The following is a 14,849-nucleotide window of genomic DNA, read 5'->3' as shown; positions in this document are numbered from 1 at the left end:
TTTCAAACTTCTGAACCCTTGGCTAATGCAGATGCCCATTCAGGGGATACTTTCCCAGATACACCCAAGGGTGTAAAAGCTTAAGCTATTAGGTTCACCAACACTTTGCATGAGTTTAATCCTCAGGAAGTTTAAATGCCCTTCCTGTTTAATTGTAAATACGCTCCTCTACCAAATTCGTTTCAGCACTATATTTTCATTTTATAAATCTTCATCAATAAGAATGAGTTGAGAGAGATGTTCAGTATCTTCTTTACTTTCCATTTAAATTCTCAAGAACTACAGAAATAATAATTGGTATTTGAGAAATATACCATTTTCACTAAACATGACAACACATTCAAAGATATAAAGTGTTTACAAATGTTGTATAGCACATTAATAGAATGAAGAGAAAATGCAGGGGTGGGGGGAAGGGAATGGAGACCAAGTCATGAGAAAGGGTATCAATGTATGTGAAGTAATGCACTTTCTATCTGGTAAAGATAATGTAACCCTTCTATTAATTACAATAAAAATATATGGAAAAAAAGAATGAAGAGAAAACCTGACATTAAGCTTTTTGGAACTTTTTGGATAACTCTCAGGTAGTTATAATCATGTGTCACTTAATGACATAGATAAATTCTGAGATATATTCTCTTAGGTTATTTAATCTCACCAATATCAGAGTATGCTTATACAAAACATCCTTATTGGGAATACTGTCACACACATGTTGGTTGGAATGTCATCATGTGCACGGTTGTACATACAAAGGAAACCTTTTATTTGGTTTAGGTTGCATTCTGAGTATAGGCATATTATCCATTATTTCCTTAAGCACAAAAAATTTGTAAGATGAATTCTGTAATATTCATTTTTCAGAATGGGAAGATAGCCCTCACTTGTGTAAGGCCTCACGTTAGATCCCGAGCACTTCAAGACAAAATAAAACATGAAATAACAAAAGACTTTACTTTTCAGATAAAGAAACTAACACAAGTGACAAAACTAAACTATAAGTCTGTTTGACTCCAAGTTCCATGTTGTTTATTCAGCAGGTTAAGTCTTTTAAAAATCAACCTAAATTTGATTACCTCATCTTCACAGATATCAGTCTTCTTCCCTTTTTTGTCATCCTTATCTTCTTCGTCCTCATCATCCTCATCAGCTGGGTCATCACTATCATCGTCATCGTCATCGTCATCATCACTGTCTCCTCCCTTCCTTCTCCGCTTGCGCCCTGCAGTGGGTGTGCCTAAAGGATGCTGCTCTTCACCAAGATCAATGCCACAAGATGTGTCTCTTTTGCCTGTTTTCTTAGCATGGATGATTCTAAGCCTTTAAGTATTATAAAAGAAAGTGATATTGAATACTTGTATATTTGAAAAAGAGCATAAGATGTTTAAAGCAAAATCTGCCTCGTGGCACTTTCACAGGAAAAACTACACTAATAATAATGATTAGAAGTAAGAAGATCAAGAATTCAAGGTGAGCCTGAGCTACATAGAAAGTCAAGATCTTGTTCAAAAAAGCAAATCAGAATTTAAAAATCAGAATTAAGGAAGTTGACAAACTATATTGCCATACAATACTATGTTAATTTTTCAAGCTATTCTTACACTTTTGCAATTAGACTACACCTTCTTTCCCCCAAAAAACAAACAACTATCAAGGCTGAAAAAGATAAATTCTTTTTTTTTTCTCATTTGTTTATTCTTCTCTCCTTAAAAGCAGAGTGTAGTTTTGAACTGAAGACATATAAGATGATGGTCCATAACAATTTCTTGTGCTCTTGGTCACACAACTGTCCTAGCATAGCACATCACAAACACATATGTAGTGAGATTTGTATAAACTAATTTTACTTTTTTTTTTTTTTTGCCAGTCCTGGGGACTAAATTCAGGGCCTGAGCACTGTCCTTGCGATGTCTCAAGGCTAGTGATATACCACTTGAGCCACAGCACCACTCCTGGCTTTTCTATGTATGTGGTACCAAGGAATTGAACCCAGGTCTTCGTGCATGGTAGGTGAGCACTCTACCACTAGGCCAAACTCTAGGCCTTCAATTGTACTTCTATTGGTATAAAAGTAAAGCAGTATATGAAAAGATAAATTCTAACAATAGTAAGTAAAGGATAATTCTTGATCTTCATACTGTGTAATTGAATACATTTTAGTCAAAATTATTATAAAGAAACTGTCCTCTTTTTCTTTTCTTTCTTTTTTCAACTTGAGAAAGGGTCTCACTGTGTAGTCTAGAGTGGACTTGAACTTGCAATCTTCCTGCATCAACTTTGGCAGTGCTAAGATTACATGCATGTATTATCATGCCTCTTAACACAGAGTTTGAACCACTGTACTATAGTATAGCCTACCAAGATAATAATTAAGTATTAATCCTGAATAGATTGGGATTCTATAACTGTGTATTTTAATTAGAAAGCCATTAAGGAAAAAAGGGTAGTTCTATACAGTTTATTTTTATGACAAAACATAACCTGAATATCAGGTTTATTGAAATGAGCTCCAAGAAGTGAAAACAAGTTTTTTATTTTACTTCTTGTGATTCTTTTTATTTTGTTCTATGTGCTTCCCATTTTGTGGCTGGTTTTGATTTCTGTACTTTTTGTCTTCTATGGAAGTTTATGTTTTGGGGAGGACAAGGGGAAACACAGAAGTAGTGGTATGAAGGGTGAACTAATTCAGCAGTGATACTAGACACTATGTTGGAAATGAATTACACAATTTAGAGGAGGGTACTGAGGGGGAAGAATTGGGAGAAAATGAGAGAGGTGACACTGTTTAAAAAATGTACTCTTTACCTGACATACAACTGTAACCCCTCTGTACATCACCTTTACAATAAAAATGAATTAAAAAAGAACAAAGTTGGGTTGCTTGACTTCCCTGAAAAAGAATTCTAATTTCTAAGCATATGAAATCAATAAATCTCATTATATTTTCTGTACACTGTGGATTCTGGCACTGAGTTTTCTTTTCCTTTGGAAAAAGTAACGTTTCTATTATGTGTTAGTAGTTTATATATTCTTCTAGCAACTTATACAAAAGGAAAAAATACATTAACATTAATAAACAAGACTTACTTGCGGAGTTTACCTTCAACTACCCATTTATCTCTCCTCAAGTTTGACATATAATCAATGTTCTTATCAATTTCACTGCCAATACAAAAATATATTAAGATATAAATGAACCCATTTATGAAATATAGTGCATTTTTGTAAATAAAATGATACAATTTGCTTAGCATTACTTGGACATATGTGTTTACACATGCACACATATTTATGTTGAGAAATGGTCATTTCTTCAGTGGATACAACATTAACATTAGGAAACTTACCATATGTTCACATTAAACCATCCATTGCCTCCAGTATTCCATTTTGGTTTGCATATGATAATTCCAAAACCAAGCCAAAAGGGCAGAACACATGGATATTTACTTATTTGCACTTAAGATACCTATATTCAGATAACATCTGAGTACATACATACATGGCCAAACAGATGCTAAGTATATTATGTCTGGTGATGGTAATAGGTAATAACGGTGCTTTACTCTTTCTAAGGTAGGAACTGCTCTGGTATTATTTACATTAAATTTGTGCAGAATTGTATGTATATATTTAAAAGAACTGCTCCTTAGTGTTATTATCACAGTTATGCTTAATAAAATTATTATTTCATAAAATTATAACACCTAGGTAATATTTTATCCAATTCAATTATTCTAATCTATTATATATTACCAAAGAATAGCAAAAATAAAGAAAATCAGTTCAGTACATATTTTAGGTGATGTACAGAGAAATGAAAATGTCCAGCAATGTTAGAATCATATAACTGTTAATATTTGGGTTGATCTTTTTCTACAAAAAAGACTGAAAGTAACAATTAAAATATTTAAAATAATAGGAAGAGCAGCATGATCATAAATTTGTTCACTGATCTAGAAACACCCAAGTACCAATTTAGAAATTCAGAAGTAACAAATACTAGAGTGCAGAACTTACTTAGCATGAAGCCAAAGAAGAAATGACTGGTTTATTTTATGGCTATCAGGGAAAATTGGGTAGCCATCTGTCCTCAAAGATTTTAGGGAAAGAAAAAATAAGGATTTCTACAAGCAAAAAAAATAGATTTGCCTATCTTTCAAATACACAGCATATACAGAATTAATGAAATTACTAAACAAAAGAGGGGCAAAGACTATTGGTTGTAGAAATACAGTATAATCTTAGTTTCCCCAATAAATGACAAAGAGATACATTGAAATATGTTTATTACAGAAAACAAAAATATAAAATTCACTTATTTTAAAGGGTAAATATGTTTTAATAAATATATTACTATTAGTGGTTATCTGAATGGTTAAGAACTTGTAACTTTAACTTCCTTCTTGGTCTAATCTATAATTTTAAATTTTCTATGAGCAAGGTATAGTCCTCTGTAATAACAAGTTTAAATCAGGAAAGAGTCACCAGAAAATCCTGGGCATGTGTGTGCTTACCTCACCACACTCTTACTGCATGCCAGTTCATTGATCAGAAAAGCCAGGATGGAAGCTTTTTGTGCTGGAGTGTGAGCCTGAAAAGCTTTGGTCTTCAGGCTTTCAGTGAGCTCAGTTTGTCCACAGTGATTTTCCATAAAAATCTGTAAAACCTCAGACACATTGTCTCGGTTCACACCAACATTCAGCAAATGTTCTCCCAGAGCTGTTTTTGCCTATAAAAGTTGGGCAGTTTTGTCAATATTTATCATAAAAATACAGTAAGATTAACAATACTTGTTTATATGTTCTAGATATTACTGACAAGTGCTTTATTCACTGATTAGAGACAGACATTTAAGAACAAGCATTGTTCTATTCCTTCTTTAAACTCTTAAAGTCACATGCAGACCATATATATTATTGATATAATTTTTCACCTTTAAAATAGAAAGCATGTAAACTGGTAAGTTATAGAAATTTTAAATTTGTGGTAAGGCTTCTTTGAGATAAGGTCTCAGGTTCCCTTTTTGCCCAGGCTGGCCTCAAACTCATAATCCTCCCCTCATGATTTTCCCTGAAGAGTAGCTGGGATTATACACTAAACTGCAATATAAGTTCTTAATCTGCTGGTCTATGGATGAAGCAAAGTATAATTTCAGAAAGAACAAAGACATTCTAATTGCCTTATGGATTATTAATTCTACTTTTGGTAAATGCCACTTAGGTATCTCTTTAAATGAACGTGGTTATGGCCTAAATCTAGAAAGCAATATGGCCTAAAGCTAAAAAACAATCATTGAGGAAGGTCTATATTTATTACCAAATTCTTGTATGTTTGTACCAGGTATAAACTAATGAAAACCGACATTTGACTTTATAAGACAGTATTTGGAAAAATATGACATTCTACACAATCTTCTGCTATTATGGTAATCATAGCTACAAATGCACTCATGGTACCCACTTAAAACACTTCTAGAGCTTGTTGTAGTTGTTGTTTTACCTTGTATCCTGTAATTAGACCTGGATCACACACAGCAGCTGAGAGGAGCCTCACCAGTAGGTCTTGTACTTCACTCATGCTGTCACCTATATTTAGCAATCCCTCTTGAAGAACACTCAGGTTCGGAACATCAATATTCACATCAAAGCCCAAAACTTTACCGAAGTTTCGTAAGAACTGTACTACCATGAGACAGTCTGAAAATGTACTTCCAGAGAGAACAAGTCCTGGAATACGAGGCAACTCTGGCAAAGGCTGAAAATAAAACATGACTCAAACTTAAAAAATAACCTTTAAAAAGTTACGATCTATCTTCTAAAACAAGGCACATTGTTAGCTCTCTTGCCCTGAATAGACTAGTGCCTTTTTTCTGGATGCCAAGCTTCCTGGGCATTTTCTGTAACCTCCATGATATAAGGACAATGTCTTGAACACAGTTTGATTGACCTCCAATGAAGTGAAATTCACCTCTGGAAAGAATGCTGACTTGAATTAATCCATACTAATAAAGCATAGAAACACAGAAGAAACATGCCTTTAAAAGTACTTTATTGTAGATATGCTTGTTAGGGGAATATGTACTGATTTCATCTGATAATGGAGACATTTATTAACCATATTTGTTTTTAGTTGCCCAGAAAATGACAACATGCACCTGCAGACTTTCTGGATGGAGAGAAGGATGCTATCTATAGCTAACGAATGTAGATACATTATCAGGTCTACCTTAGTAGAACTCATGAATCTAAACGTGAAACAATAATGCAACTAGAGATTTTTAGGTTGCCCTGTATTTGCTGAAGCACTAAAATAAGTTTCAGTAGTAAAATTAGCTATCTCTCACAACCTCTGAAATACGTTCACATCTTAACACCTTAATGACTAAATTATGGCATTAGTAATAAACATTTATAAATTTAGTAAATAGCTAACTTAAATTAAAAACATTTTGTGGAATACTTTTAATTTCAATAAGAAAACTAAATGACTTACAACACTTTCATTTGTGGTCTGTGTTAAAAATAGTCCTTTTCCCCTACTCTTTTCCAATACTTTACTAAAATTCCTAGTCAGAGCAATAAGGAAGGGAAAGGAAATTTGACAGGACTCAAATTAAGGAGCAAGAATCAAATGAATCCTATTTGCTGATGATAAGATCCTACACTTAACAGACCCTACAGAGTCCACCAAGAACATCAAATCCACACTCAAAAACTAGTAACTTTTTTTTATATAACATCCATGAATAAACTGAGAAAGAAATCAGAAAAAACAATTCCATTCATAATAGCCAGAAAATAGTCTAGGCATTAACTAGGGACATACAAGACCTTTAGTCATGAAAACTAAAACCTTAAAGAAGAAAGTTGAAGATGACTTCAGAAGATGGAAAGTTCTCCCTTGCGCAAGGAATGGTCATAGTGCTAAAGATAATCTACAGTTTAGTATAATTAGATTTAGAAAAATCATTCAAAACATTCATATGAAGGCAAAAAGGCACCATATACCAAATGTACTTCTAAGTAATAAGAAAACCATTGTCGTTGTCACAATTTTAGACTTCAAATTGTACTACAGTGCCATAGTTAAAAAAACAAACAAACAATCTTGATACTGGCACTAAAGCAGATTGTAAAGCCAATGGAATAGTATAGAAGACCCAGAGATGAAAGCATAGAGACATAGCCAGCTAATTTTTGCCAAAATCCAAGAACATGGGGAACACACAGCCTCTTCAAGAAATGGTGCTAGGAAAACTGGAAAACTGGTTATCTGTTTGCAGAAGACTGAAACTGGACTGTAAGTTCTCATCCTGTATAAAAATCAACTCCAACTGAATCAAAGACTCAGAGATTTAAGTGTGCTGCAAGAAAGTATAGAAAGAACTATTCAAGTTATAGGCACAGGTACACTCTACCATTTGATGCTTTTTGTGGTTCCAGTTCCAGTTTCTAGTGGTTAATTAGAGGTAAGAACCTCATAGACTTTCTTGCCTGGGTTGGTTTTGAACTGAGATCTTCAGATCTCTGCCTACTGAAGAAGTAGGATTATAGGCACGGACAAAATTTCTACAGTAACATTGCATTCTATAAAACACCATAGAGAAACACAGGTAGCATGCTTGCCTTCCATGCACAAAGCCCTGGGTTCAATTCCCTAGAACCACATACACAGAAAAAGCCGGAAGTCGGAAGTGGTTCTGTGGCTCAGGTGGCAGAGTGCTAGCCTTGAGAAAGCCCAAGGACAGTACCCAGGCCTTGAGTTCTAGCCCTAGGACTTGCAGAGAGATAGGGAGAGAGGGACAGAGAGAGAGAAACATGGGGTGCTGTGGTGAGACACCATTTTGGGGCTTTCAAAATTATAACTAAATGTAATAAACTGTGGCTTAAACACAAGCTCTGTAATCATACTATGTTTCTTAAGTAATTTGTGTCTCAGTTTTGTCATCTGTAAATGAAGATAAATAATAGTTCCTATGGAATGTGAGAACTACTATAAGAAATCATATAATTGAAAGAAAAAAAAAAGAACTCCTATCTTCTCTTATCTCCTAGCATGAAGTTAACATAAAGTGCAATAAAGGATAGCTACCATGATAAAAACACTGGATGTGATACTGAATATAAACCCTGATTTATTTAAAGCTCTATGGGCCCTGAGAAGTTAGAGCTTCCTATGCCTGTATACCTGAGAAGAATCAACAAAACATGGAAGTACTATCTATATCTACTTCTGAGATTATTCTGTATATATTTCTACAGTAATCCACTAAAATTGAGGTGTGCAGGCACAGAATCTGAGGGAAAGGGTGAAGAGTAGAGCAGTGGAGCACATTGGACACGGATGAAAGTGTACGATATAACTTGTGGGTAGAGATGAGATGGAGGGAATGGGAGACAATGAGGGAACAGATGACAATGTACAAAAGGAAATGCACTTATTACTCCACACATGGAAATGCAACCCCTCTGTATATCACCTCTGTATTTTTTTGTTTTTGGTTGGTCATGGGGCTTGAACTCTAGGCCTGGATCCTGTTCCTGAGCTCTTCAGTTCAAGGCTAGTATTCTACCACTTGAGTTACAGCACCACTTCTGATTTTCTGGGGGTTGGTTGGAGATAAGTCTTGTGAACTTTCTTTCCTGGGCTGACTTTGAATCTCTATCCTCAGATCTCACCCTCCTGAGTAGCTCAGATTATAAGCGTGAGCCACCTGTACCTGGCAAAGTAACATTTATAAAAAGGTATTCAGAATTCCAATTATATAATAAGAACTGCTATTGTCAGCATAAGAACTCCATTTTGGTGGCTATCCAAGGGAAACAACTTAACCTAGATTTTCAAGTCCACTGTGCTAGGCAAAAATTAAAGGCTTTCATTGTGGTGGCTCTGGCAAAGGAATCAAGAAAAAATTAAGCATGTTTCTGAAATAACCTTCAGGTAATGTAAGTTACCTTTTGGTCTGCTAAGCACATGTCTTCATTTGGCTTCTTTAGCTCCTTTGCAATTTCTAGTTCTAATCTCCGTTGTTCCAGTTTACGTTCTTTATTTAGTCTTTTCTCATCACGTTTTTCTTGTTTCAACCGCTCTTTTTCCTTCAAAAGAAAACCAGCCATGAGAATTCTCCTTGATCATTTAAAATGTCTGAAAAAAACTCCAGTTGAAACTTAAAATGATCAAAGTGTATCTTTCAATGAACAAAAATTTCAGAAATAAATTTACTATTAGTTTAGAACAAATTTACAATATAAAAACAATGATTTAATTTTAATTATTTTGACTCTTTGAACTTCAACATAATATTATGACATAATCACATAGTATATCTTAAGAATATGAAATAAAACAGAAAATGTTACAATGCTTCTATAATGTTTAATATCAAGACTAGACTCAAGGAAGACTATATTAAAAGTCTTCATGTATAGTTTTAACCTTTTGATAGATGAGATATGAGAATCAAATATTACTTGATAGATGAGTTATGAGAATCAAATTACTAAAAGGAGGTACATAAAATACACACGAGCAACTATTCTAAAACAAATCTGACTAGTATCAGCAAAATATGTGTTCCTATAGGGAGTAAAGGAGATTTCACAGCAGGAAAGTACTGTGTGGATTTGCAGAAGCATTTCTTCCAACATGGATTATCTTTGAAACAACACGGGATAAAATACATGAGATATTATTTACCACCATAAACAACAATTAAGAGAATGTAGGATGGCAAGTCTAACTAAGACTTAGCTAATTCTAGCTAAGAAACAGGATCTAGTTCAAGATGAGTCTGAGTAAAAAAAAGTCAGTGAGAGTCCCAATCTAACAAATAAAGTGTGCATATGAGGTACAACCTGATCCCACTTACATGGGAAATCTGAAAAATAACCAGAGGGAAAAGGGGACGTGGCTCAAGTGGTAAAATACCTGCCTTCCAAGAGCAACACAACCCTTGAATTCAAACTCCTGTGTCCTGTGCCACAAGAGAAAGAAAAAGGTTGGTAGCCTCAAGAAGAATATAGAAATAACTGTCTTTTGTCCTTGCTATAAGGAAAAACAATTTCAGAAGAAATTAAGAAAATTTCTGTTCTAATACAAGTACCCTTACCTTACTTTTACATATCATAAAGAATCTTCGTCACCAGTGGTGACAAGGACAGCTGAAAAGCACAGGAAAACAGGAGGAGCCAATCCTCACCTAAGAACAGGACTGATAGTAGTAGGGTGCTGGGAGCACCCTGCCAGTGTCTGGGTGGAAGATAGCCAGGAGAGGTAGTCACAGGGGAGCAGGGACTGACATGGACTCGCTGAGGAGCAAGCAGAGAGCTAGGGAGTGAAGGGTGCGGTGGCAAGGAGCAAGTCCCACAGGTTACTTGGTCTATGGGCTCTACCTCTTGCTTCTGTATAGTGTGTTCTAGGGCAGGGCTGAAAGTTCTGGACCCATGTCCTTTGTTTATTCAATAGCTCTAGCCTCTGTCCTCCCATGGGGTGATGAATCTCTGGGCAAAGATGGAAAAAAAAGGAGATAAGCAGAGTGCTGGGTAGTCAAAATGGAAACAACTAAAAACCAATGCTGGCAAGGATGCCAGTAGAAAGGAACTAAAGGAACTCTTTCACACTACTGATGAAAATGTAAATGATGCCAGAAACTATGAAAATCAATATGGATAGCCATGGAACCAACCCAGATGCCCCTCAGTTGATGAGTGGATCAACAAGATGTGGTATTTGTACACAATGGAATTCTATGCTGCCATCAGAAAGAATGACATCGCCCCATTTGTAAGGAAATGGAAGGACTTAGAAAAATTCATATTAAGTAAAGTAAGCCAGACCCAAAGGAATACAGGCTCAATGGTTTCCCTCATTTTTAACAAGTAGTATGCGTTTAGGCTAGGTAAATTTCATATTCTTGGAATATTCCATATTCCAGGATATGGAAACAAGAGGGTCATCTTTGTGATTGTTGTTCTTAATGTACTATGTGAAACTACTTCTTTTTCTTCTTTTCCCTATAAGGTTTATTTCATGTTGTTACTGTAACCAATTTTGCTACCTTTTGTATTGTATATGCACTTATTTGTGTACTTGAAAATTGGAAGGTAAGGGAAAAACAAGATGATTGGGAGGGGAAAGGGAGAGGGAAAGTGGTTGAAAAAGATGGAAAAGGGTAACAATGTTCAAGAAGTCATATACTTACTACCTGATGAATGTAATTGTAACACCACTGTACATCACCCAACAATAAAATTTAAAAAAATCAATATGGAGTTTCTTCAGTAATTTTAAATAGTGCTCCAGTATGATCTAGCCATATCAAATATAACCCCCAAAAAATCAACATTAGTTGAGTATGAAGCTATCTGTACATGTACATTTATCATGGCATTATTCACATCAGTCAAATGATGGTACCCATCAGGAATAAACTGATAAAGAAGCTGACATAACAACCCAATGAAGTTTTACTTGGCAATTAAAAAGACTGCAATAACATCATTTGCTAGAAAAATGGAAGTGTAGATCATCAAGTGAAGTAAGCCAGTCTCCCCCCAAAAACCACACACACACACACACACACACACACACACACACACACACAACCATGTTGCATCATTTTTTTCTCATTTGTGCAAGCCAGAGGAAAACAAATCACAAGAAAACCACCAAGGTCATAAAAGTAAAGGGGAGCAAAGGGGAGGAGAAAGAAAGGGGAGAAGCTGGGAGATTAAATAAAGACTGATAGAAGCAAAGGGTATGATCAAAGTATATTATATAGGAGCCTGGCTCTAGTGGTGGTAGAGGGCCTGCCTAGCAAGCACAAGGCCTTGATTGAGTTCCAATCCTAAGACTGCCAATGAAAATAATCATATACATGTACAGAAATACGATGAAAACCCTTGACATACGTGCTTTTGTTGACAAGGGTGGTTTGACTATTACGTATAACCAAAATATAGTCCTAGAATACAGTTTAGACTGACTATAATTTTTAAAAATTAATAAGCCTCCTTTCATTTTTATAACTTTTTCCCAGCTTCATAATTCTTGAGACATACTATTAGACTATAAGTAATTTGTAGGCAGGTTGTAATAGCATACATCTACAATTTCAATACTCAGGAGGTGGAGGCAAGAGAATCTCAAGTTCAAGACCAGCCTTGGAAAGTTACTGAAAGCCTATCTTAAACAAAACAACAGCAATAAAAAAAAAATCCTACAAATAAAAGTGATGGGAAGGCAGAACTGAAAGGTATCATTTAAAATTTCCTTTAAAATGTAATTTTATATTTTAGGCAAAGTGTTTATTTTATGTTAGATTTAGGGAAACCATCTGTTTTCTCACTTTTGTTCCTCGGAACACATTAAAATAAATTAAGAGCACAACCATAAAATATAAAGTTTCATTTAATGTTGAAACATCTATTAACTAATAAATTTTTATACTTTTTTTGTATGTGAGTGTGTATGTGCTGGTCTTGAGGCCTGAACTCAGAGCAAGGGCACTGTTGGCTAAGACTAATGCTCTATAACTTGAGCCACAGCTCTACATCCAGCTTTTTGGTGGTAATTTAGAGTTTCCTATCCTTTCCTATGCTGTCTCTGAACCATAATCCCCAGACCTTCTGAGTAGTGAAAATTATAGATATGAGCTACCAGTACCCAGTCTGGGTTATTCTTAACTATCAAAAATGTGTAAAGATTATTTAGGGACTTAAAAGCATGAAAGTAGTTCAAAACATTCTATAGTCCAATATAAATACATTATCTAACTTACTCTATTTTAGAATTGTTAAGTTTAAGACCTAAAGAATGATTGTGGTACAATGAGCTAATACTGTAAAGCTTAGAACTTGACTGTAAAACTTGTCATTTTTATAGACCATGTTACAATGAGTGCGTGGATTTTGCACATTACGATTCTATTGTGTCTCTTAGGTGTTTGTTCTGGTCATAACACACATTTTTTGTTTGACAGAAACTTGTGCTCAAATTTAAAAGGCATAAATATAACAAGATATAAAGGTTTACCTCAGGGTGTAGAAAAATAAAAGTATAAAGATGAATAATAATAAACGGAAGTTATAGGAGACATAAAGAATAAAAGTGATAGTGATTTATGAGTCACAGATTAAATATGAGTAGAATAATGATTCTTTAGAATGAGTTTACATTTTAATTTTAAATGTAAAAAAATTTGAAAATTAACCTAAAACAAAGGAACACAACAGCTAGGAAGCAAGCTGTGAGTCTGTTAACTAATGAATGCCTATAGAAAGTGTGGCACATGGGGCCGGGAGTTTGGCCTAGTGGTTAAAGTGCTTGCCTAGCATGCATGAAGACCCGGGTTCGATTCCTCGGCACCCCACATACATAGCAAAAAGCCAGAAGTGGTGCTGAGGCTCAAGTGGTAGAGCTGTAGCCTTGAGAAAAGTCCAAGGAGAGTGCTCAAGCCCTGAGCTCAAGCCCAGGACTGGCAAAAAAAAAAAAAAAAAAAAAAAAAGAAAGTGTGGCACATATTATACACCAGAGCCTAGGATTCAGACATAAAAGAATAAAATTCTCTTAATTGTGACAATATAGATGAAAATAGAGATTAGTATGCTAAGCAAAATAAATGAGGCACAGAAGATAAGTACTGCATGTGTTTAGTCCTATGTGGAATGTAAAAACAGTTGACCTTTTAGAAGTAGTCTATGAAAGTTTAAAACTATTTTGTTGATGGCAGCACCTGTTAGAGGAACCCAATCTAAAATCAGAAGGAGTGATCCAGTTTTTCAGTCTGCGAGCAATCTTGTGAACATTCTACAGTGATGACCCCTGAGATGCATCCAGGAGGAAATGAGGAATGCAGCCAGGCCAGTTTGTTCCCTGGTAGTCACTTTTCAGAGATTATTCCATGTGTAGACACATAGACTCCATTGTTATGTTAGGTAGAGAGGAAATCAATGGAATTGGATAAGTAACAGGTTAAGAAAAAAAATGTACCAGGAAAATATTAGGGCAAATGTTTAGCAAGTGACCTAATAGAAAGTGATTGCTGGAAGAAATTAAAGAGGTAATCTATGTAAGTAATTCCCTTTGTGCCTATAGGCCAACTCTACATTTAAGCAACTGTAAGTATGAAGTAGCATCAAGCACTATTCTACAGCTTTTACACACACACACACACACACATACACACACACACACAGAAACATTAATACACATCTATTTAAGCATCATTATAATCATATGAATTAGGAATTAATATCTTAAATTTAGTAAATGAAATTAATCAAAGGAAGTTAAAAATATGCCAAAGGTTATACACCTCAAAACTATTAAAAGCAGAATCCAAATTTGGGGGACTTGATTAAAAAGTTCAGGTTCTAAAATAGTATACATGTTATTCACAAACCAGTAATGTGTGTTGCAAGTATATATCACAGCTGAGACAAAAATATACAGACATTGTGTGTGTGTGTGTGTGTGTGTGTGTGTGTGTGTGTGTGAATTCTGTGGTGCTGGAGACAAAACTCAGAACATTAAACATGTTGGGCAACAGTTCTTCCAAAGAGATACATTCCCCAGCAAAAATCTTACTTATTTAAAGCTTATCTCAGATGAATTATTAGTACTTCATTAAAAAAAAAGTTGGCAAGGCTGAGAATGTGGCTTAGTAGCAGAGTGCTTGCCTAGCATGCATGAAGCCCTGGGTTCAATTCCTTAGTACACATAAACAGAAAAAAATAAAGACAGAAGTGGTACTGTGGCTCAAGTGGTAGACTGTTAGTCTTGAGCAAAAAGAAGCTCAAAGACAGTGCTTACACCCTTAGTTCAAGCCCCAGGACTAACAAAAA

The 14,849-nt window shown here is 35.1% G+C and overlaps 1 protein-coding gene across 5 annotated transcripts in view; it reads right to left on the bottom strand.

Annotated features, from left to right (window-relative positions):
* The window catches only part of Baz2b (bromodomain adjacent to zinc finger domain 2B), a 123,782-nt gene that overhangs the window by 30,640 nt on the left and 78,293 nt on the right, over positions 1 to 14,849 (bottom strand). For all 5 annotated transcript variants that reach the window (XM_090342773.1, XM_090342775.1, XM_090342777.1 and 2 more), the window contains 5 exons: positions 8,961 to 9,101; positions 5,506 to 5,760; positions 4,521 to 4,735; positions 3,091 to 3,165; positions 1,080 to 1,323 (listed from right to left, as the gene is read on the bottom strand). In XM_090342773.1, the coding sequence (XP_090198899.1) occupies positions 1,080 to 1,323; positions 3,091 to 3,165; positions 4,521 to 4,735; positions 5,506 to 5,760; positions 8,961 to 9,101 (930 nt within the window). The remainder of the gene's footprint in view (positions 1 to 1,079; positions 1,324 to 3,090; positions 3,166 to 4,520; positions 4,736 to 5,505; positions 5,761 to 8,960; positions 9,102 to 14,849) is intronic.

This window comes from Megascapheus bottae, chromosome 12 (assembly GCF_031878675.1).
Source record: "Megascapheus bottae isolate mThoBot1 chromosome 12, mThoBot2.hap1, whole genome shotgun sequence".
Classification (NCBI taxonomy): Eukaryota; Metazoa; Chordata; class Mammalia; order Rodentia; family Geomyidae; genus Megascapheus; species Megascapheus bottae.
Note: the sequence above shows the minus strand (reverse complement) of the source record. Positions and strands in the feature narration are given on the sequence as shown.